Below are 24,341 nucleotides of genomic sequence, written 5' to 3' on the forward strand. Positions count from 1 at the left end.
CGATATCGTCCTGGATGCCCTTTGAAAACCTTGATCCTTCCATTCTTGCATTCCAGAAGTGCATTTTGTATGACTTAGAACAACTTGAAAAACAATATGAATTTGAATTTATCACACAAAATCTATCTAATTGACAGCGTGAAGCATTAGTATCTTTACAGAATCAGATGGAAGTCTTGATAGTTCGTGCAGATAAAGAGGGAGCGGTGACCTTATGGGACAAACAAAAATATCTGGTGGAAGATCACAGGCAACTCCAAGATGAAACAACTTATAAAAAATTAGCATTGGACCCTACTTTGGAGCTACAAGGGGTGATCAAAGATCTGGTATTGGAGGCTTTGGATGACCTGATATTAACTTCTAGGGAAGTACGTTTCTTATTGTTGGAACATCCTAGTACACTCAGAATCTACTTCCTGTCTAAGGTCCATAAGGATATTCATAACCCTCCTGGTCGTCCTATTGTGTATCTCTGTAATATGATTCTAAAACCACTGTCTACATTTTTAGATGTTTTCTTGAAGCCAGCTGCCAGGCTAGTCCCCTCATACTTGCAAGATACTACAGATTTTTTGTGGAGCCTTCAAGCTGTAACTTTGTCAGAAGAGTCTATTCTTGTCACTGTCGATGTTACTTCATTATATACTATCATCCCGGAAAAGGAGGATCTCCAGATAGTTGCTGAGGTGCTAGATAGATGTCGTCCATCTCAACATATCCCTAAACAACTTTTGATGCACTTTGCACATCTGGTTATTGAAAAGAACTATTTCTTTTTTTCAAAAGGACTTTTATGAGCAGAAAGAAGGGGTGGCGATGGGGGCGTCTCTAGCTCCCTCGATTGCGACACTTTACCTGGCAAAATTTGAAGAAATGTAGGTGTATAATTCAGAGGATTTCTGACATATTTCACTCTGGAAGCGCTACTTGGATGACATCTTCTTTATTTGGAAAGGATCTGCTCAAACCTTGTCACAATTTATGACAAAATTGAATACTTTTCAGGCCAACTTGAAATTCACGTCGCGAGTTCATTCTCAAGGAATAGAATTCCTGGATGTCTGGGTATACAGGGTCGACAATCGGCTACATAAGACTCTTTTTCAGAAACCCACCATGTGGAATGCAGGTCTGAAATATGATTAACACTGAATGTGGATAAAGATATTTTTTCATCAATGAGTGTTCTACTGAGGAGTGTTTGGGATATTATTTGAATTATTGTGTATTTGAGTCCCCACACAATTAATTTACGGTCTCACTAATTTCACTGATCATTATGCACAAGCATTTTTCTATAAGCAGCAATGAACTGCCTAGCTGATAGGTTGTTGTTATTGCCCCCATGACACCGATTGTTTTCCCAAAAAACTACCTCCAGATGATCTTGCCTTACTTTAAAGATCACACAGGAATTTAATTTGAGACTCAGGTTTACCATTCAGCAAGTCATAGAGCATCAGCAAATCATTATTCTCAGGACACATCTATATACATTATTTGATATCTCTCTTATAAATAGTAGTAATAAACAATATTAAGTGCATTTGTATAATATACCACTGCATTCCACAAAACAAAAGAAGCAAATTGCCACAAACCGTCTTTCTCTTTTGATGTAGGTAGTACAGGAAAAAATATTGTAAATGCTCCCAGGTTTCAACCTAATTCATGTTTAATGTGAGATAAATGTCACTAATAAGTACGTACGTAAGTAAGTAAGTAAATAAATAAATAAATACATACATAAAAAAACCTCTACATGTTGAGCACTCGATTCTCATAACATGTCTGTTTTAGTGACCCTTTACCAGGAGTGTCTGAACGAATGCAACACGTGCGAGGGAGGGAGTCCCCTATAACAGCCCTCCAAATGACACACTGATTACGATTTACAACAAATTACTATTCTACCTGTGTAAAAGTTATTCCGTTATTATACTTCCGCTGTGTACATCCATATGCTGCACAAGCCGGCATGTTTGAAAATATAAGTGAGATTAACTAAAAAAAAATGCATAGGTTCTTTGCTTGCTTTGTTTTGAGTGTACTAGATGACGACTGCGCGCGAGGAATGGGAAACAGTGGTCAACCAAATTGGCTTCAACGTTTTAACGTCATCATCCCGGATCCTGCTTTTCTTCAGTCTCCTCGTAAACGCCAGAACGAGGCTTGAACTTCAGAGAAGCTATTGGAGAGGCATGGAATCAAGGAGATTCGATTGAAAAACGTCCTCGGGGGTAGCACTCGTGAACTGTGAATACCGCCAAAAATTTGCTGCCCGCCAGCCTTCAAAACTAGCCCAATTTGGCTGGAAAACCAAGGAGCGGAGCCACCTGGATTAAGACCTCCTTCCTCCTTGTGACGCAATTTCCTATTTCCAGCAGGGCGGAGCGTGGGCGTGGCTGAGGGAGAACCTCCTCCTTCCTTGAGAGAACTGGAAGTTAGGTGGTTAGAGGGGGGCGGTGTGTGTGTGCTGGAGAAGGAAATCGGTGGTGCTGGTGGCGGGCATGAGTTTAAAGGTAAGATCGGAGAAGGAATTTGAGTTTAAGGAAGAGTTATGGGATCTCGGGCGGGGACATATACGCTGGGGAGAGCGGTAGAGATGGTGGGGGTGGGGGTGGGGGTGGGAGTGGGAACCGATCCCGTGTGAAGAGGCGTGCTTGTTGTGTAAGAGTGGGAGGGTAGGCAAATGAGTGAGGCTTGATTGGTATTTCTGTTATTGCAGCTGTCAGCTTGAGGAGTACAGTGGTGCCCATGGTTGGTTTCCCAGACCCCAGCAGTTTATTTTAGTGTTTCTTAACAGGTCAGAATTTGTTCTGAATCTCTCTGTCTGCTAATTGTCAGATGAAAAGGCACCAAAAAAAACCCAAAAATCCCAGACACCTTAAAGCAGCAAACAGTTCATCCCTACTCTGGTTTAAATGTCTTTATTGATTTTATACAAAAACAAAGTACAAAACGGGAATGCTAGTAAAAACAAACAACAAAGTGACAGCAAGGAAATCAAGTCGCACATTGTACATATTTATTTATTTTATTTGTTACATTTGTATCCCACATTTCCCCACCTATTTGTATGCTCAATGTGGCTTACATAGTACCGGAGAGGCGTTTGCAGACTTTGGTGTGAACAAATACAAGGTGATGATGTGGTTAAGATAATAATGTTCATGAGGCACAGCCACACTAGGGCAGCGTTTAACGGAAGAGTTGTGTTATGTCCATTAACGTACTTTAGCTTTGTTGTGTTGCAGATATCAGGCATTTATGTTGGATCGGCAGGGTATGTTTTTAGTGTTTTCCAGAAGTTTTAGTGATCGTATGTGTTTTTCAAGGCTTTTGGTAATGCGTTCCACAGTTGTGTGCTAATGTTGAGCGAGGTCTCCATTTGGACTGAAATTTATGCAACAGATTAGATTTTCTGGCAATATATGCTTCATATCTGTAGGGAAGACAAACCGAATTCCACCAGTAAGAATAGTAAGTTGTGTCAAATCTTTCCAGTAACAAAGGACAGTCTTAATTGCAATAGCAAGTAAGGTATCTATAATAAAAGAACTTGTGAATTCAAAATTGTGAAAACATAATGATCTCAATATAATATGCCTAATACTGAAGAGGATCCTGAATAGGAAAGACTTAACATATAGTGGACCAAGCAGAATTCCAATAAGTTTGAGAATAAGAACAATTGAATAATATATGTTGCAAGGTACCCTTTTCTTTACCACAAGACCAGCAGTTTGAAGAAATAATTCAAATCAATATGGTGTCATCAAACAGGTGTCCAATAGGATCTATGAGCTAGAAAGAACGTGGACCAGTATGTCTCCCAATCTTTTTCTTGACAAGTAAAGTTTAAATCTTCTTCCCATGAGCTTTGCAACTCAACTTTTGCAGTGGGTTAGTAGAGAGGGAGACACAAAAGAATGACTGCATTGGACTCCTGATATTTTATTAGTGTGTAAGAGTTGGAATCATTGATTAAAAAAAAAAAAAGAGTGGGGAATGTCAAAGCTTGTTTTCAGCTCAGAAAATGTTTTCCAGGGTAAAGAAGCATTGGCAAGTATTACTACTGTTGGTGGGATGAGAAGAGGGAGTATGTTGAGCATGCTTGCATAAATCTCTAATGTCCTACCCTGTTTCCCCGAAAGTAAGACATCCCCCGAAAATAAGACCTAGTAGAGGTTTTCCTGAATTGGTAGATATAAGGCCTCCCCCGAAAGTAAGACCTAGCAAATTTTTGTTTGAAAGCAGGGCCACAGAGAGCCGGACAAGGCCGCCTCCCTCACCCGAGGTCGCCGGGCCCCCCCTCCACCCACCCTCCGTCGCTCCCGGAACTAACCTTAAACGCCTCCTTTCACCTTCACAGCAAGCAGCAGCAGGGCAGACCTCTCCTTCCTTCCGTGCCCCACCCTCGCGGACATTACGTCAGGCGAGGGCGGGACATGGAAGGAAGAAGGTGCCTGCCCTGCTGCTGCTTGCTGCGAAGGTGAAAGGAGGCGTTTAAGGTTAGTTCCGGGAGCGACGGAAGGCGGGCGGGCCAACCCCGATGTTTCCCCGAAAAATAAGACAGTCCCTGAAAATAAGACCTAGTGCAATTTTGGGGGGGCAAAAATTAATATAAGACAGTGTCTTATTTTCGGGGAAACACGGTAGTTTGAAGATACTCTTAATTTTACCAGCTGTTGTTGGGTGACTTGGGCCTGTTTATCATGTGCTGCCATGCGGTCTTCTAGCATTAGATTTCAGCAACAGAGAGGAAATTTCTGATTTTGTTTTTAAATTTCAGCAATTCTAATTAAGTTCTAATGCATTAAATCTCGTAAGGATTTTATATCCTCAGCCATCGTCTCTTCAGGGAATGACTTGTCTGGAGGCAGTGCTGTTTTGTCAGGTGTGGAAGGCTCCATTTTGGAGCATTTGGAGGTTTATTGAATTGTATAGGAAAGATCGTTTTCGGATGATTTATTGGCCGTTATCTGAGAAAACTGTATATCTCAAGATAATGATCTAAAGTATCTAACTTGAAGTTTTGAAATGATTAGAGCTGATAAAAGAAAGATATTGTACTTGCCGATGTGAGCAGCTGAATCACGCTTCCAGCGCGGGTCACTTGATGTCCTCATTCATCCCTACTCTTAGCTAGGTTGTACTAGTTCTGGGACTGGTGTAAGTTTTACTGTCCTTTAGTTCAGCTCTTTAAAATAAAAGGTATTAAAAAAAAAAAAGTTCTGGTGGTGTAGTGCACTCCTGACCCCTTCCTCCAATGGTTAAAAAAAGAAAAAAAAAAGCCAGGTGATTTAGTGGACCCGTGGCCCCCCCCCCCCCCCCCCCAGCCCCAAGAAAACTCCCTGGTGGTCTACTGGAACCCCTACCCAGCTACCAACCCCTGTACCCAGAAGGAGGTAGGAACAATGCCTACTTGCTCCTGCTTTTGGGTGCTTTCATCTTCAAAATGGCTGTGCAACTTATATTGTTGATAGGCCTTGCCCGGTGTATCCCAGGATGCACCAGATGGGGCCACTTCTATTTTGAAGATGATAGCACCCATTCTCCACTCCTAGACTCCCTCCCTCCCAAAAAAAATTATTATTTTTTTTTTTACAGTGTGGTTAGAGTTTGTAGATTCAGAGTTACTGCAGGACGCCTGAGCGCACCCTATTCTACTCCATTTTAAGATGCGTTAAGTGCGTATTAACGTCTTAACACTGCTTAGTAAAAGGGCCTCTTAGAGACTCAGACACTGTAATTCACTTGGTTGAGAAAATTTTTGCTTTCTGATCCTTTAGCATGTATCCATCAGGAAATCAGTTGAGTTGGATATTACAGAACTAAGGAATGCTACTTCACCCTAACTTCCAGTTTCTTGCCCTGGCAGTTTTAAGTACCACTTTTTTTGACCTGGTAGATTTCCTCCTGCTCTCTTGGAATTTCGTTTTGGGGTACTGTTACGGACTGTAATTCCAACAAGTAATGTCACTGTTGTCCGGAGCCTAAGATGCTCTTCCTCCCCAGAGGCTGCACATTCTGTCTCCTCAGCATAGCCAGCCCCAGCCAACCTCCGAGTGAGAAATTGGAGCTTGAAATGGAACCCAGATCTCCTTTTATCACAGTACACAGTAATACTACTGGGTCCTTCTCACAAGTGTTTCCCAATATCAATAAAAATTTGGTGGCTCAGTCAGATCTTTTGTATTTTGCTTTCTAGCTATTGATTCCCTATAATTCAGTTTCAGATCAGCTATTAGATGCTCTGCAGATGAAATACAGAGTGAAGTTCAAGTGACTATGAACCACTGGAGAAAGAGAGGCTTCAGTAGCAGCAGAAACAGATCACGCAATAGCAATGCCTGCCCTGGGAAGGGGGGAAGAGACGGCAAAACAGGAAGTTCCATGTGAAGGGCAGTATGTTAAATAAAGTAGAGCTATCTGGAAATATCTCTACTCAGAAAGAACTTGATCCTGACCATTCTGGGTAAAAGTTGCTTTAGAGGCGTATTTTCAAAGCACTTAGACTTACAAAATTGCGTAGTAACCTGGGGAAGTTTGTAAGTCCGAGTGCTTTGAAAATGAGCCCCTTAGTGTATCTGGTTTAGTACATCAGGCCAAAAGTGAGGTAAAATATTTAAGGCCCATTGGTCTGTGCTATAGTCAGTATATTTGTCCTTATATCGGCTGCTGTAAGTATGTTCTTCATTGCGTAATAAGGTAAAACTTTCTCATTATTCAATGCTGATGAGGTTATCTGTGCCATGGCATAGAAATGTGATGGTGTCTTCATTTTGGGACTGTCCAAATGAGGAATTCTAACAAATTTAGCCACACTAGAAGGACTGAAAATTTTGTGTTTAGATACAGGATCATCCCAACCTTTAGGCAAGGCAGTTGCCTAGGACAGCAGCTTCTGGGAGCAGCTAAGAACAGCTGCAGTCAAAGCAAAGTAATAGGTCCAGACAGTCACCCATCAGCACCTACTGTAACCAGTGGCGTACCAAGGTGGGGGCGGTTCGCCCCGGGTGCACGCCGCTGGGGGGGTGCAACGGCGCGTGCCTGTTGCCCTGTCTCTGAGTTCGCAATTCGCATGTGTTCACTGTTCCCTCTGAGTCTGCCCTGGAACAGGTTACTTCCTGTTCTGGGGCAGACTCAGAGGGAGCAGTGAACACATGCGAATTGCGAACTCGGAGACAGGGCAACAGGCGCGCGCCGCGGCAACCCCCCCCAGTGGCGTACACCCGGGGGGGTGTCATTTTGCCAGGGGGGGGAGGAGAGGTGTCATTTCGTCGGGTGGGGGGGGGGGGCGCATCAGCGATCCGCCCCGGGTGTCAGCCAGCGTCGGAACGCCACTGACTGTAACCTCCATTATTTGAGGTTTTCTTTTTTTGTGTGTGATGATTACGGTTAGTTAAGTTTTCAAACTCTTGTGGGGGAGGGGGTGTGGCTGCAAGCTAGTCAATTGGTGGGGAGGGGAAGGTTTTAAGGCTGAAGGTTTGCCTAGGGTGCTCACTACCCTTCCACTGGCTCTGGTTAGGTAGCTTTCCAAAACTTTCTCTGAAAGACAGTGAGTTCACTTTTCCAGTACCAGAGTGTAACTTGGTGGGTAGGGGGGGTACTATGTAATTTGCCTGTTTTTCGAGCTTCTACTAAATTAGCTGATTTAAGTAGATCAGACTAGTATTGCATAAACCCAGATAGACTAGTGAAGGGTCATGGATTTGATATATCGCCTTTTCTGTGGTACAGCTAAAGTGGTTGACATTTTTTTTTTACTTGCAGGTACTTTCTCTGTCCCTAGTGGGCTTCACAATCTTAGTTTGTACCTGGGGCAATAGAGGGTTATGGGAATTGCCCAGAGTCACAAGGAACTGCAGTGGGAATCGAACCTCCACTCTTCTTCAATTAAAAAAACATTGGGGCCCATATTCAGACCGTGGGAGGGGAGCCCGGATAACTCCTGCGGTCAGCCCGGATATTCAATGCCGGGCCATTTCTGGTGATCAGCATTGGATATCCGGTTTATTTTTGGCCAGTTTAAAGTTAACCAGCAAAGTTCACATTAAACCGGTCAAAAGCAATACCAGCTATTTCAGCTGCCAAATATGGCCACTTAACAACAGCTGGATATGAGTTGAATATTTGGTGATAACCGGCTATATGTGATATAGCCAGTTGTCTCCTAGGCGCTAACTGGGAATATTCAGTGGGGGAACTTCAGAGGGCGAAATGAGATAGTCGGTCATCATAAGAATAGCCATACTATAGCAGTGGCTTAGCTACGTGGGGCCTGGGCCCCCCCGCGAACCCTCCCCTGCCGTCGCCTACCTTCGGTTTTGCTGGCGGGGGACCCCAATCCCCGCCAGCCGACGTCTTCTTCGTCCTGCAGTCAAAAAAGTCTTTGTTCTGTTGCATGCTGACGTCCTGCACATACTGAGGGCGGGAGGTTGTGAAAAGTGGCGACGGGGGGGGGGGGGCTAAAATGTGCCCCCTCCCCTCAGGCTCTGGACCCCCCCTCCCACCCACGTCTGGCTACGCCCCTCCTTCCAGCCCAGTATGCTGTTTCCAACAGCAGCCAATCCAGGTCACAGGTACCTGGCAGAAACCCAAATAGTAACAATATTCCATGCTACCAGATCCTTTCTCCAGATGTTGATTGGCTTGAGTTTTTGTAAATTGTCAGAGCTATCAGTTCTTTGCTAAATCTTTTTGGAATTTAGCAAATACTGTGTAAAGAATAGGGTAGTGTTCACGTACTTAACCAGCCAAGATAACCGCATAAACAGGACTGCATAAAAGTCAGTCTTATCTTCATGTGATTCACCATAGCTGGTTAAGTGCTGAATATCCTACCTAACTGGCTATTTCACCAACTTTGTAAATCCAGAAATTCAATGCCAGAGCCCGCCCATAGCCTGGTATTGAATTTTTAGGGATAACACCGGCAGCAGTCAGCAAAATGCTGAGCTTCACCAGTTGAATTTGGAGCCCATGGTGCTTGAATTTCTATGCTGTTTTCACATTCTTGCTTCAGTAAAGCAGGAGTTTGGGCATAACATGTCTCATATTTTCTGAGAGCCATGTGGTGTACGGGCAGAAAGCAGAACTCCCCCTTCCCCCGCCCCCATTCTGTAGTGGAGCTGGCAGCAATCCTCTGGAAAACATGTTTTAGAGTAGAGATTGACACAGGGACATAGTTTGTCCCTGCAGGTTCTGTCTCTGTCCCCGTCAGTTCTGTCTCTCTCCCCGCACCATCCCCGTAGACTCTGTCCTCATCTGCAGAAGCCTCAAACAATTATGATTTTATATTTAAATCTTTTTATTAAAGTATAAAAAGGAACAATATGCTGTGCAACTATTGTGTATAAATTTCAAATAGAAAACAATAATAACAGTGAGCAGCGATAATAACCCTTCTCAACACCACCCTCTACCGTTCCTCATCCCCAGTAATAGCTGATTTCTACTACCCCAAGGAATCCTAATTCATCCTGTTAACATGTCCAGGGGTACAAAATAAAACCTGTTTTGTATGCCCTAGAGGGGAGAAATACGCCCTATGAAGCACTGTCTAGCTCTCCTGTCTTCCACAATACTTCCTTTAATAGAAGATGTCTTCTTAGAAGATGTGCTGGTAGCTGAATGTACAGCATCTCCCGTGCAAATTTTGCTAGTTGTGGCCTGCATGTTTGCTTGTTTTTCCAAAACATCAAAAGATCGTTGTCTGCATCACTCAAACATAAATAACAGTCCAGTTCATTAGCAGGCTTCAAACTAGAAAATGACATAGGGACAAAGTTTGTCCCCGTCCTTGTGAGCTCTGTCCCCATCCTCGCGGTTACTGTGGGTCCCCGTGTCATTCTCTAGTTGAGAGTCAGGAAGTCGCACTTGATAAGAGCCTCCACCAGTTCCTGAGCCGTACAGTGAAGAACAGTGAAATAGAATATGTGGAGAAAGTGATGAATGACCATGGTCGCTTTGCTAAAGTCTATGCATGTGATTGAGGACTACAAAATCTTGAGTGGCGAAGAGCAGGTAAAAGTGAATCGATTTTTCACTCTTTCAAAAAGTACAAAGACCAGGGGACACTCAATGAAATTACATGGACATAATTTTAAAACAAACAGGAGGAAATATTTTTCACTCAAAGAATAGTTAAGCTCTGGAACTCATTACTGGAGGATATGGTAACAGCGGTTAGCGTATCTGGGTTTAAAAAAAGTTTGGACAAGTTCTTAGAGGAAAAGTCCATAGTCTGCTATTGAGACAGACATGTGGAAGCCACTGCCCGCCCTGGGTTTGGTAACAGGGAATGTTGTTACTATGTGGGTTTCTGCCAGGTACTTGTGACCTGGATTGGCCTCTGTTGGATGCAGGATATTGGGCTAGATGGATCAATGGTCTGCAGTGGCGTTCCTAGGGGGGGGGGGGCGGTGGGTGTGGTCCGCTCCGGGTGCATGCCGCTGGGGGGGTGCCACACGCCTGTCGGCGCTGCTCGTTCCGTGCTCCCTCTGCCCCGGGACAGGTTACTTCCTGTTCCGGAGCAGAGGGAGCATGGAACGAGCGAAGTCAACAGGCGCACGGCACCCCCCCCCCCCCCAGCAGGTAAAAATGCACCCGGGGGGAGAGGTGTCGTTTCGCCCAGGGGGGGGGGGGGGGCGCATCGGCGATCTGCCCCGGGTGTCAGCCGCCCTAGGAACGCCACTGATGGTCTGACCCAGTATGGCTATTCTTATATTAAGAAACTGACTGTTCAATAAATCCAGGGTAATATTTGACTTGTTTTATGTCTGTAGGTTGATATTCGAGAAGATGAAGAGCAAAACATTAAGCTGGCCGAAATTTTGGAGCTGCTGGTTGCAGCGGGATATTTTCGGGCACGAATTAAAGGGTTGTCGCCCTTTGATAAGGTGAGAACTCACTCGTATAGAATTTGAGAAACGTATGAAAGGGCACCATTTGTCTATCACCCCAAAAGGAATTTTCATTCATGCTGACTGTTGGCTAAGAACAGTGGTCCAGAGGTAGTGAATGAGGTTTTATTTTCCTGGGTTTCTGCACATATTTTTAAAGAACACTATCCAGGTATAGATCTGTGAATTAAAATGTAGGGGCTTTATTGCTCTTGTTGTTTTATTGGTACTAAAACTTTTTAATTCAAGCCAGGCACAGATTCCAATCCTTTTGATATTTGTACTCATGGAAAAATGCGGCCAAACTCTGGTGTTAATTAAAGATGCAAAGCAATGCCTGGCAGTGGCGTAGCCACAGGTGGGCCTAGGTGGGCCGGGGCCCACCCACTTAGAGCTCAGGCCCACCCAACAGTAGCACACATTTAGCGGTAGCTGGTGGGGATCTCAAGCTCTGCCAGCTGAAGACTTCCCCCCCCCCCCCCCCCGATGGTAACGAAAATGCTATTTTCCATGATACTGGCACCTGTGCATGCACAGTTTTCAGCGCATGCCTGCTGCAGACTGCCAAGGTGGAAAGAAGCATTTTCCTGACAGCTGAGATATATTTTTGGGGGTGGGAGAGAACACATGGTGCCCACCCACTTCTTGCCTAGGCCCACCCAAAATCTGTTGTCTGGCTACTCCCCTGATGCCTGGTCTTGGGAGGGACATAGTGAAACCACTTGTGTTCACTTAGAGGTGCAATTTTGGTATTAGGAGAGGAGCAACTTGGCAGTTAGGACAGTAGGCCGAGTTTCAGGGGAACCAGAGTGCATACCCTACTTCTGCCACTGACAAGGGCAAGTGGTTTATATCTAGATTTTTCAGAAGGCGTTTGACAAATTCCTGAAGAAATCACAAAGTCCCAAGATAGGAGACTACCCTGTTGAGGACCGGGAACTGGTTGAAAGATAGGGAACTGAGTACAGCTAAACGGTCATTAGGTAGAAAGTGTCCGTTTAGTGCATTGTGGCAGCTAGAAAAGTAAATATAATTTTAGAAATTATTTTTTTGCTTTATTCTTCATTCCTTTCCATTCTGTGACCACACCTTCAGTATCATGTACAGTTCTGCTGCCTGATCTCAAATAAAGCTGAACTAGGAAGGGTACAGAGAAGGTCGACCAAATGGAGCAGATGTGGGCAACCTTTCTACACAGAGGGGACACATGGATATCTGTACTATCCCTAGCAAGCTGCACACAGAAAATTAACAAATGCACCATATAATTCACTGCCAACAAAATTCAATGTGATGACTAAATGAATATAAATTATTACAAGAATGGTCCGTTTACCTTATACCTCTGTCGTTACTTTAAAAGTTTAGTGAGATCTCTGCTGCTGTTCTGAAAATACTTGCAAAATTTATTTTATATAATTTATACCCCACATTTTCCCACCACTGGCAGGCTCAATGTGGCTTACAACATTTAGGAAACAAACAGTAAAGTACAATAAAGTGAAAGTGATATGGATGGCTTAAAGTTACAGGGGTAAGATAAAGTAATTGAGTTCACAAAATCTTTATAGGATTTGTAGTCCAGGAATCACGGATGCAGGACTGGATCCTTAGGGTAAGCTTGCTGCTTGCCCAAATAAGTAGGTCTAGAGAGTAACCGAAAGCCCTGGTGTTGGTTGCCCTCTAATATACTTTCACTTTCTTTTCAAAAGCAAGGCTGGGGAGGGAGGAAACACTGCCCTTGACTTGTAACCATGCTTTAACTGGAGACACTGTGCAGAACGTATATATGCTTATGTTGAAGGCCACAAGAAGAATTAACTCTCTCTTGTTCTGTTCTTTATTGTAGGTAGTCGGTGGCATGACGTGGTGTATAACTACATGCAACTTTGATATAGATGTGGACTTACTCTTTCAGGAAAACTCAACAATTGGTCAGAAAATGTACGTTTTTAATGAGACAAACAGCAGTATACCCACAACTAGCTTTAAAAAAATAATACAGTAAAAATTGTGGAATGTACAAAATATAACCAAACAGTGAAATACATCCACATCCATATTATCAAAGTCTTCGTAATTAAACAAGAAATCATTTATGGACCAAAATGAAAACATATTTGTAAAGAGACAAACTTTTTCAGACATCAGTATGGAAGGGGAACCAAGAATCAAGATATTTCATACAAAATTCTTGTGTTAACTCAGTGCCTAACAGAAATGCTGATTAATTTTTGAAAGCATTCTTTACTATCGTAGTTTGGTTGCTTCTGTGATATAACATAACATCATTATGCCCCTTTACATATATCTAAGCAGAGTCTGGGATTGCTTGTTATCCAAGAACTTCTGCAACTGAGTTGGGTGAAAATACATATATTTTTTATCATGTCATTTAATCACACAACAAAAAGGTTGTGACGCTTGAATAAACCAGGTGTCTAGACAGGTTTTACGTCTTTCTGAGAGACGTGAAATATCAGGTAAAATTGAAATCATGGAATCCAGAAAGCTAGGAGTTCTATTTGTGAAGAAAAATTTGTGTCCAAATCTTAGCCAGCTCCAAAGCATAAGTGACCAACGGTGTTCCTCGAGGTAAGGACCCTAGTTGAGAGTCTGTCAGTAAAGCTATGACATTTTAAACTATCTGCAGAAACATCCTCCAAACTTTTACTGACTTGATTCTTTCCTGGCGAGCCAGTTGGTATATGAAAGACTTTAGTGTCTGACAGAATTGCTTCTGGGCTAACTTGAAGGATCTCCCTATAATACCTTCTCAGCATTTCCAAAGGTGGAACCAAATCTCTCTAGGAAAATTTAAAAACCTCAGATTCAACCTTTTAGTAAAGTTCTCAAGTCTCTTGATTCCTACATAAAGCAGTAACATCCTTAGTTAAGACAGTATTAGTATTCTTAAGTTCCACTACTTGTTGCTCTAAATCTATTCATTTTTTCTCCACAGTCCTCTGTTCCACTGAGTCCACTTGCCTAGTGAACTGGAAAGACTTGTAAAGCCATATCCAAACGGGAAGCTAAAGAAGCTTCCATCTTAATGAAGGCTGTCAAGATTGTATCCAGTGTAATTAATACTGGTATAACATTACTACTACTACTAATTAACATTTCTAAAGCGCTACTAGGGTTACGCAGCGCTGTACAATTTCACAAAGAAGGACCGTCCCGGCTCAAAGGAGCTTACAATCTAAAGGACAAAAACGTGCAGTCAATCAATTTGGGGCAGTCTAGATTTCTTGAATAGGGTATAATGGTTAGGTGCCGAAAGCGACATTGAAGAGGTGGGCTTTGAGTAAGGATTTGAAGATGGGCAGGGAGGGGGCTTGGCGTATGGGCTCAGGAAGTTTATTCCAAGCATAGGGTGAGGTGAGGCAGAAAGGGCGGAGCCTGGAGTTGGCGGTGGTGGAGAAGGTTACTGAGAAGAGGGATTTGTCCTGTGAGTGGAAGTTTCGGGTAGGGGTGTAAGGGGAGATGAGGGTAGAGAGGTAATGAGGGGCTGCAGATCGAGTGCATTTGTAGGTTAGTAGGAGAAGCTTGAACTGTATGCGGTACCTGATCGGAAGCCAGTGAAGTGACTTGAGGAGAGGGGTGATATGAGCATATCGGTCCAGGCGGAAGATAAGACGCGCAGCAGAGTTCTGAATGGATTGAAGGGGGATAGATGGTTAAGTGGGAGGCCAGTGAGGAGTAGGTTGCAGTAGTCAAGGCGAGAGGTAATGAGAGAGTGGATGAGAGTTCGGGTGGTGTGCTCAGAGAGGAATGGGCGAATTTTGCTGATGTTATAAAGAAAGAAACGACAGGTCTTGGCTGTCTGTTGGATATGCGCAGAGAAGGAGAGGGAGGAGTCGAAGATGACTCCGAGGTTGCGGGCAGATGAGACGGGGAGGATGAGGGTGTTATCGACTGAAATAGAGAGTGGAGGGAGAGGAGAAGTGGGTTTGGGTGGAAAGACAATAAGCTCGGTTTTGGCCAAGTTCAGGTTTCAGGTTGGACATCCAGGCAGCAATGTCGGACAAGCAGGCCGATACTTTGGTCTGGGTTTCTGCAGTGATGTCTGGTGTGGAGAGATAGAGCTGGGTGTCGTCAGCATAAAGATGATATTGGAAACCATGAGATGAGATCAACGAGCCCACGGAAGAGGTGTAGATTGAAAAAAAGAAGGGGTCCAAGGACCGATCCCTGAGGAACTCCAACAGAGAGCGGGATGGGGGTGGAGGAAGATCCATGCGAATGTACTCTGAAGGTACGGTGGGAGAGATAAGAGGAGAACCAGGAGAGAACAGAGCCCTGGAACCCAAAAGAGGACAGTGTGGCAAGGAGTAAATTATGATTGACAGTGTCAAAAGCGGCGGACAGGTCAAGGAGGATGAGGATGGAGTAGTGACCTTTGGATTTAGCAAGGAACAGGTCATTACAGACTTTAGTGAGTGCCATTTCTGTCGAGTGTAGAGGGCGAAAACCAGATTGAAGCGGATCGAGGATGGCATGAGAGGAGAGAAAATCAAAGTAGCGGCTGTGAACAGCACGTTCAAGTATCTTGGAGAGGAAGGGTAGGAGGGAGATGGGGCGGTAGTTGGAAGGACAGGTAGGGTCTAGTGATGGTTTTTTGAGGAGTGGTGTGACTACAATTTTGATCCACCAAAGGCGTAAACAATCCTGACCCTACACAGGCCGTGTTTCAGCATAAAGCCTATTACAGACAAGACATGACGTTGCAAAATGTCAGGCTTTTAAAATTAAATGTCAAAGTACGCCATTAGTGCACTGGCAGCCGCTAGCATGGCTCTGTAAGCAAGGGGGAAAGTGTTTCCTAGGCAGGATGCCAAGCCGAAATACGACTCATGTAGGGTCAGGATTGTTTACGCCAGCGGTTCTGAAACCTGGTCCTGGAGTCACCCTAGTCAGTCAGGTTTTCAGGATATCCACAATGACTGTTCATCAGAGATTTGCATGGACTGCCTCCACCTCATGGAAATCTATGTCATGAATATTCATTGTGGATATCCTGAAAACCTGACTGGCTGGGATGCCTCCAGGATCATGTTTGGGAACCACTAGTTTATGCCTTTTGACGGGTCAAGATTGTGTATCTATTTGGTGAACTGTTGAATAATAGAGTTCTTAGAAGCTTGGACTACTTCTTTTTTTTTTTTTGTCTGATTACCTTGGAACGCTACTCTACCACCCTTTTTTGTTTTCTTTTGATTTACTGTGGAAGCTTTGTGTCCCTCCTTTTGGTTGCTATAACATTTCACTTAAACAGCAAAATCCCCCAGCGGGGACTTGCCCACGACTTGTTGTATGCCTCTTACAACCTCAAGTTCCCTTAAGCAGATGGGTTCCTCTTCTGTAGAACTTATTCTGGAGCTCATGCACAAGAGAAGAGGGAACCACCGGAGTAGGCATTTGCTGCTTTCCTGGGCCTTCGCCTCCCGACACAGCCACCTGAATTCGCTCTGCTTCTGGGTCTGCAGCCGCGGGATTTGCTCCACGGCACTACCCGGCATTGGAGGAGGAGAACTCAGTTCAGGGTTCAGTGTGGTGTGCCCTCTGCTAGGAATAGACGCTCCGACTCAGCCTCTGATTTTGCACCATTTGCAAGTCAGCCACGCTGGGAGAAGGAGGAACTGCATAATGAGTTATACTTGTCTAAACTAGGTGAGCTCCCCATAGACACAGAAGCACTGCAGCCGAACAGCTCTCCGAGTCTGTCAGGTAGCCATCTTAAACCCCCCCCCCCCCTTTCCTTGTCTCCTAGATTGTGTAGTTTAGTGTAGTTCCCAAACTGATGCTTCAGGTGCTTACTTCTGGGGGAATTCTGTCCAAAAAAAAAAAAAAAAAGTTTGTTCGCAGTTTTGTTTTGTTTTTAAATTCTGTAAAATTCAGCATTTTTTAATTGTATGTTTTTTTTTTTTTGTGTTTTTTTTTTTTTTAATAAAATTCCCTCAGCAAAAATGCCTAATGTGGAGATAGGTTTTGGAGGGGACATCAGACCTTCCTACTTCTCAAAATTTGTGAATAATTCAAGGGGCATAGGAGGGGGCAAAGATTGCATCTTTGGAAAGAAATGCATGAGGGTTTGACAAAGGTTATTGTTGCATTTTCTACTTGTTCTTTGTTTTCCCTGCCTCGTTGGGCCACAAACCAGTTTGGGTTTTCAAGATTTCTACAATGAGTATTAATGAGATTGATTTATTAATTATGACATTTTTATCCCACATTATCGCAAGTGAAATTTGTTCAATGTGGCTCACAAAGGTAACAGATATAGAACTGAGAAGGTGTTCTGATTTGTTGTGTATATATATATATCTATACTAGCCGTTAAACCCATAACAACGGGCTAGTTTTTTGTTTTCCTATGGCCTCCCCCCGTCCACCAACCCTGCTCTCTCCCCTGCCCTCCCCCCAGCGTCTGTTTCCCTCAGTTCCACCTCCTCCTTCCCTCCCTGCTCCCTCCTCCTCCAATTTCCACGCCCATGTCCAAGCCCTCCTCCCTATTGGGCTGTACTGCTGGCGGAGGCGGGGCTTGGACTTCTACACTCTCAGCGTTCCGACTCTACTGCGCATTTGCAGGTGAGTCAGTCACTTGCCGTTTATATGTTTGATATATAAAATATACCAAATTTCTAGTATCAGTAAAACATTGAGATCTATTTGCATACAGTGGAAGTAGTACATACAAATTAATCTCATGCATATTCATTGTGAAAATCTTGAAACCCTGATTGGGTTGTGGCCCTCAGACTGTGGTTGCCTGTCCCTGGTATAATGTAATCCTTCTTTGCCATGTTTGAGTGTTTTCTGCCTTGCTTTGGGTGGTCTGACTGCATGCTTTCCTTTGCCGTGTTCACTGTTACTTAACCGAGAATGTTTACCAAGGTTATGGTGGTGGTTGTGGCATCCTTCCTTTGATACCAGGGAATCGGAGTTCACCTGTATTTCGATGACTGGCTCATTTGTGTGCTGACCTATTCTGACAGTGTGGTGATGACCAACAAAGTTGTTTGTCTTCTGCAGTTGTTGGGTTGGGTGATCAATTTCTAGAAGAGCAGACTTAACTCCATGTTATTCATAAAAGATACCCAATCATCATTTTTAGCACGTGCTTGACATTTCAGGACAGACACAGGGACTCCTTGCTGATGGAGAAGCCAAATAATGACTGTAATAATACTTGAATATTACACAGGGGTATCTTGTGCTGTTAACATTCCTCCTTTTAACCACTCATCAAGATTTCAAGTCAGTGCCTGGTGTACATATTGAGAATCAGTGTAAGTGGTAAGAGGAGACTGGGTATATGTACTCTGAGCCACTCAACAGGCATAAAGTTCAGCTGCTGCTTGGGCTGTAAATTTCTTAGGATCGAAAGAGCCTGATTGTACTAGATCCCACTCTGCTTGCATAGAATCTCGATAGGATCGTATTACTGCAAACCCCACGTTAATGGGATTGTCCTGTGGACCAGATGCTGAACCATCAATGAATACAGCAATACTGTCTGGAACTGGTTCTCCTAAGGCTAAGCAGTTATTATCTAGGGCACAGGTGTGCATTGAAACTTCCCCGAGGCCTAAATGTGATAGTATAGAGGACGGGTTGTCTTCATTGGTCACGCTGTACAGTAACTGGGGGGTGTGTTGGTAGAAACAATGCAGTGACCTGTCTGGTGTTGGACAAAAATCCTGTGCATTGTTTCAGTGCTGCTTTGACACAGTGAGGAGCATGCGCTTCCAAATGTACCTGGAAATATAACACATTTAGGTGCTGAACTGCCACGGCCGCTGCTCAAAACTGAAACTGTTTCAGGCAGGCTGAATATCCTAACTCCAAGGTCCCTAAGAGGCTGGACCAAAACAAAATCAGCTTTTGTGATCTTCCCTGTTTCTGAGTAACAACGGCATGCATGGAAATGTCATCAGCATATGTGTAGACCTGTAATGGCTCCTCTGCTACTGGTGTAAACAATGGTTGTGCGTGCTCTAAAATCTCTGAAACATTGTTCAGAGCCAGGAACTGATCCGTGCCCCGCTCAACCCTTTTTGCTCCATTCCCTGGATGAGTACCCTTAAGGAACTGCCAAATAGGCTCTGTCACAGTAGCATATTGTGGGACCCATTCCCTACAAAAGTTTAACAAGCCCATCAAATCTCTGACATCGGATACCGTTTTGGGATCTTGTACTGCTTTGAGATCTGATACCCGAATGGCATTCACCAGCTGGGAACTAGCAGTAATGGTTATACCTAAAAAAAAAAGGACCTCCGACTGACATAACTGAGCTTCTTTGTTAACCTTTATAACCTGCTTGTCCCAAAGCCAGGAGTATGTCAGCAGTAGCCTTCCTACATTGTGAGTAATAAGGAGCTGAGATCAAAAGGTCATCAACATGTTGGTAGTACCTCTGAGGTAACTGTGTCTAGGTATATTGTTGTCTCTCATATGTAAAAGCAAACTGCTGGGCCTTTTTAGCTATTGGAATACACCAAAATGCATTACTAAGATCCAAAACTGAAAAAACAGTGTGTCTCTCCCAGATGCCTTGGGTGGCCAGGGTGGTTGGATCAAGGATGTTTGGATCCAGTGGAAGATGTCCTTCCCCTATCTTTATGGATCCCTCTCTTTTTTTTTTTTTTTTTTTGGCCAAGGTCATTCAAGATGGTTTACAGAAGTAACGTACATTCTAAAAACACCCAAAATAAAATAATAATCACACAAACTCAAACATTACCCTCTACAAATAAAATGTATTTTCAAAGCCTTCCTAAATTCCTCAATAGAAAGTAAGTTTTTCAATTCATAAGGCAGCTTATTCCAGCCATCCACTGCCAGTTGTCCAGAAGCCTTTTTCCTCCACTTTTGTTTATATTCCTTGGTCAAAGGAATGTAAACTACTGCAACACCGATTACTACTCAATGATTGAAATCAAGGTGTTTCTGAAAATACCATTAGCAGTAGAGGAGCGGAAAGTCCAGCAACACCTTATTGGTATACTAGTAAAAAAGCCCAGTTTCTGATGCAAATGAAATGGGGGCTAGCAAGGTTTTCTTCTGTGTGCATGTGGGAGTGTGTGTGTCCCTGCTCTCTGTCCCCTCCCCCCTCGGAGTCGAGTCCTTCAGTGTTTCCTGCTGTGCTGTGTTTGTGTTATAGAGATAGTGAGGGCTTCTGCCCTCTCTCCCCTCCCCCCTCTGAGTCCTTCACTGTTACAGAGAGAGCGATTTGATTTTGTGCTTTTGCTATGTTTTCCTTCACTGTTTGTGTTACAGAGAGAGCGAGGGCGGGGCATACACTCATGGGGAAACCGGATATCTCTCTCCCTTCACACTTCCGGCTGGAGGCTTCATTTAGAACGTTGGTGGTGCCTTTTATATATAGAGATATGGTAGTACTACAAAACTGAGATGAAAGAGACAGAAAGACTCCCTTGGTGATGTCCCGTGCCTGCATGTGATGTGGTTTGTGACATGATCATACATCCTAGATAATGCTGTGTGATGCTTACTTTCTCTTCCAGGCTTTTCCTCTCCTTTTCTTGATGCTTCTTTCTCCTGCCCACTCCTTATATTATCTTCCATTCTCTCTTATGTGCTGAGTCATAACTATTCTGTCTGTATCAGTGCAGGATACTCGTACCTTATCCTGCCCCCTTTTTAGTTCTTTCTTCCATTTTGCCATTTACCCATTGCCTCTTTGTTCTTTCGTACTTTTTTTTTCTTACATTTGTACCACACGCTTTCCCACTCATGGCAGGCTCGATGCGGCTTACATATTGTATACAGGTACTTATTTGTACCTGGGGCAGTGGAGGGTTAAGTGACTTGCCCAGAGTCACAAGGAGCTGCAGTGGGAATTGAACCCAGTTCCCCAGGATTAGAGTCTGCTGCACTAACCACTAGGCTACTCCTCCACTAGCCACATTCCATGTAGAAGCCTGCCCTTGCAGATCAGCCGCGCAGGCTTCTGTTTATGTGAGTCTGACGTCCTGCACGTATGTGCAGGACGTCAGACTCACAGAAACAGAAGCCTGCGCGTCCACGTTGATGATCTGCAAGGGCAGGCTTCTACATGGAATGTTGCTAGTGAAATAGCAACATTCCATGTAGAATCTCAAATAGTAGCAACAGAATCTCAATAGTAGTAACATTAGCAACATTCCATGTAGAATCTCAAATAGTAGCAACAGAATCTTAATAGTAGTAACATTAGCAACATTCCATGTAGAATCTCCAATAGTAGCAACATTCCATGTAGAATCTCCAATAGTAGCAACATTCCATGTAGAATTTCAAATAGGGAAAGGGAAATGGGACTTGATATACTGCCTTTCTGAGGTTTTTTGCAACTACGTTCAAAGCGGTTTGCATATATACAGATACTTATTTTGTACCGGGGCAATGGAAGGTTAAGTGACTTGCCCAGAGTCACAAGGAGCTGCCTGTGCCTGCAGTGGGAATTGAACCCGGTTCCCCAGGACCAAAGTCCACCACTCTAACCACTAGGCCACCACTTACCCTCTCCTTCCCTGTCCCTAGTGCTACTCCTCCCTAAAGGTGCCAGTAGGCCAGGATAGGGAAGGAAAGGCTTCTGTCAAGTACAGTTGCACCTGCCTATGCATTCAGTTGACCAGTAGTCCAGTGGAACAGCAGTACATCCTGTCCCTTTGCTCACTGGTGCTACACCAGTGATCCACTTGCCAACTTTCACATTCTAGTAGTTATTTGGGAGCTGGTGGTAGGATATTTTATACCCTGCTGGAGTCATCTGTAATATTTACATCTATTAGGAATTTGAAATAATTTTCTGTTGTATTTTGTTGTACTATGTTATCAATAGTAAGAACAGAGCAGAATTGTAAAAATTGCACTGCATGTTTTCATCAACTTGTAATATTCAACAGTGACCACTAGAGGGTGCCTTAAGATTGCAATTGGTTGGAAATTGAAGATACTGGATTATTTTGGATTGTTTTTTTCTTAAATTGAGTTGTACCCAAATTTAACTCTTAAAACATTCATTTTCCAGTGCCTTAACTGAGAAAATTGTCTCGGTCCTACCAAGAATGAAGTGTCCTCATCGCCTGGAGCCACATCAGATTCAGGGACTGGATTTTATTCACATATTTCCTGTTGTTCAGGTATAATTAAGGACAAATCATCATAGCCCTTCTGACCCTGTTTCCTTGTGTAATGTCCGTTGCCATTTTTGTTTTGTCACTTTCTGTCTGCAGCATAGCAGAAATCCCTTAGCCAGTAGTAGCTAGTAAAGCCAGTTTTTGCCACTGTCTTTCTTCAGGAGACAGACCAATGACCACCTAAAACCTTTCTACCACTCTGGGTAGAGCTGTCTGTGAGGACAAGAGTGGGAATGCCTTGTTCTAATTCACTAATTTATTTAGTAAGATTTATTTACTTTTTAAAGAAATTCAGGTGTATAGTAAGAATAAGCTGAACGTAGACAATAAACAATTACAGCTGTAAACACATTGAAGTAACAATGCACATTATGGCATAGTGTGCTCCTGACAGTCAACACAATGCACATTAAAACATCTTAATAGACTGCATAGGGTGTAAGCAGAGGTGCAATAAGTTTCAAGTGTAAGGTTTTTTTAAGACTTATAAGCAGTATATTATCAAAGCGGTTTACAATTGTAAACTAAAAAGAAAGGAAAGAAAACAGAACTACGATAAGATAGGAAAGAACAGATAAGACACCAGAAAATAAAGGAATAAATCTAGAAAGTCAGTACTGCACTACGTCAGGTACCCATATCCCAGCCAGACCCAAACGCTTGTCAAAACAGGTTTTAAGCATAACCTTAAAGTCTGATATGGATTGTGTTAGGTGTAAATCCAGTGGAATAGAGTTCCATAGAATAGGACCTTGCACACTAAATATTTTATTTTGAATAGGGGAAAGGTGAACAGAAGCACAGAAAGGCCTTGTGAGGAATGAAGTGTCCTAGGAAGATTGTAATGAAACAAAAGTTGAGAGAGATATATTGGGTAACCAAAATGTAAAACTTTTAAATTTAAAAGACATAGAGGCATATTTTCAAAGCACTTAGCCTTCCAAAGTTCCAACGAAACCTATGGAACTTTAGAAAGGCTAAGTTCTTTGAAAATATGCCTCATATAAACCTATGTTTACTAAGGTGCGCTATGGGTGCGTTAGCGGTTTTTAACGCGCGTAAATGGTTTATGCGTGTTAAAACGCTAATGCACCCATAGAAATGTATAGGTGCATTAGCGTTTAACGTGCCTTAAAATTAAGGACGCGTTAGAAACACTAACGCACCTTAGTAAACATACTCCATAGACAGGTAAGAGTAATACGAGTTAGATAAGGGTAACTAACGTAAGTAGAAATTGTTTCCAAGCATCATCTGGTTCAGTTCACCCACTTGATCAAGCTATTTTAAATTGCAGGTTGTTACCCTCCTCTCCCCATATGTTCCCACCCGTAACCTCCGCTCTCAGGACAAATCACTTCTTTCTGTACCCTTCTCCACCACCGCTAACTCCAGACTCCGCCCCTTCTGCCTCGCATCACCTTATGCCTGGAACAGACTTCCTGAGCCCATACGCCATGCGCCCTCCCTGCCCATTTTCAAGTCCTTACTCAAGGCCCATCTCTTCTCCCTTGCTTTTGGTGCCTAACCACCTTCCCATTCCTGATACCTACACTGACTACATAGTTTTTACCTTTTAGATTGTAAGCTCTCTTGAGCAGGGACTGTCCTTCCCCATGTTTAAACTTGTACAGTGCTGCGTAACCCTGGCAGCGCTATAGAAATGCTAAGTAGTAGTAGTAGTAAGAATATGTGTGACAAGTAGGCTGGAGGTCATGAAGGAAGAAGCAGGAGAGGGACAGTGAAGGCTAAGGCAGGGGCAGAAAAGAAGGGATGTGCTGTCTGCGTCTTGCACCTGCCCTCAATTTATGCAATACCGGTTTTTTTTTGGGGGGGGGGGGCAGTGAAAGCAAGTTGTAGCTATAGCTAAGGGAGTTTCCTAGTTCATGTTAAAAAGCTTTCAGTCTGGGAAGGAATGAGAGAGACAAGAGACATAACCAATGCAGCAGCTGTGGGAATAGTATAAAATAGGGATGCATTTTGATTACAATTTTAATTGCGTTTAAATGCATGTTGTTTGTTTCTGTTCCCACTGCAGCTGCTTGTGACTCTGGGCAAGTCACTTAACCCTCCAATGCAGCCCTAAAGAAATTTAAAAAAAATAATGAAAAGATAAGAAATACAAACTGGCACATGATCTAAAACAGTAAGCGGGATAGCTATAAACAGCCTTACAGTTTTCACAGTCTACTTCAGAGCAGCCTTCGTTATAATGGTAGATCGCCTGGGGGGGAAGGGGGAGAGGGACAGGAACTTTAAGATCAATGATGCATTTTCA

General features: G+C 43.5%; 1 protein-coding gene across 2 annotated transcripts in view; it reads left to right on the forward strand.

Annotated features, from left to right (window-relative positions):
- The first annotated feature begins 2,440 nt into the window (after window positions 1-2,440).
- The window catches only part of LOC115459553 (coiled-coil domain-containing protein 93-like), a 227,635-nt gene continuing 205,734 nt past the window's right edge, over window positions 2,441-24,341 (forward strand). For both annotated transcript variants that reach the window (XM_030189365.1, XM_030189366.1), the window contains exons 1-4: window positions 2,441-2,525; window positions 10,797-10,910; window positions 12,763-12,857; window positions 21,955-22,066. In XM_030189365.1, the coding sequence (XP_030045225.1) occupies window positions 2,514-2,525; window positions 10,797-10,910; window positions 12,763-12,857; window positions 21,955-22,066 (333 nt within the window). In that variant the 5' untranslated portion in view covers window positions 2,441-2,513. The remainder of the gene's footprint in view (window positions 2,526-10,796; window positions 10,911-12,762; window positions 12,858-21,954; window positions 22,067-24,341) is intronic.

The sequence above is a fragment of the Microcaecilia unicolor genome, unplaced genomic scaffold (genome assembly GCF_901765095.1).
Source record: "Microcaecilia unicolor unplaced genomic scaffold, aMicUni1.1, whole genome shotgun sequence".
In the NCBI taxonomy this organism is placed as follows: Eukaryota; Metazoa; Chordata; class Amphibia; order Gymnophiona; family Siphonopidae; genus Microcaecilia; species Microcaecilia unicolor.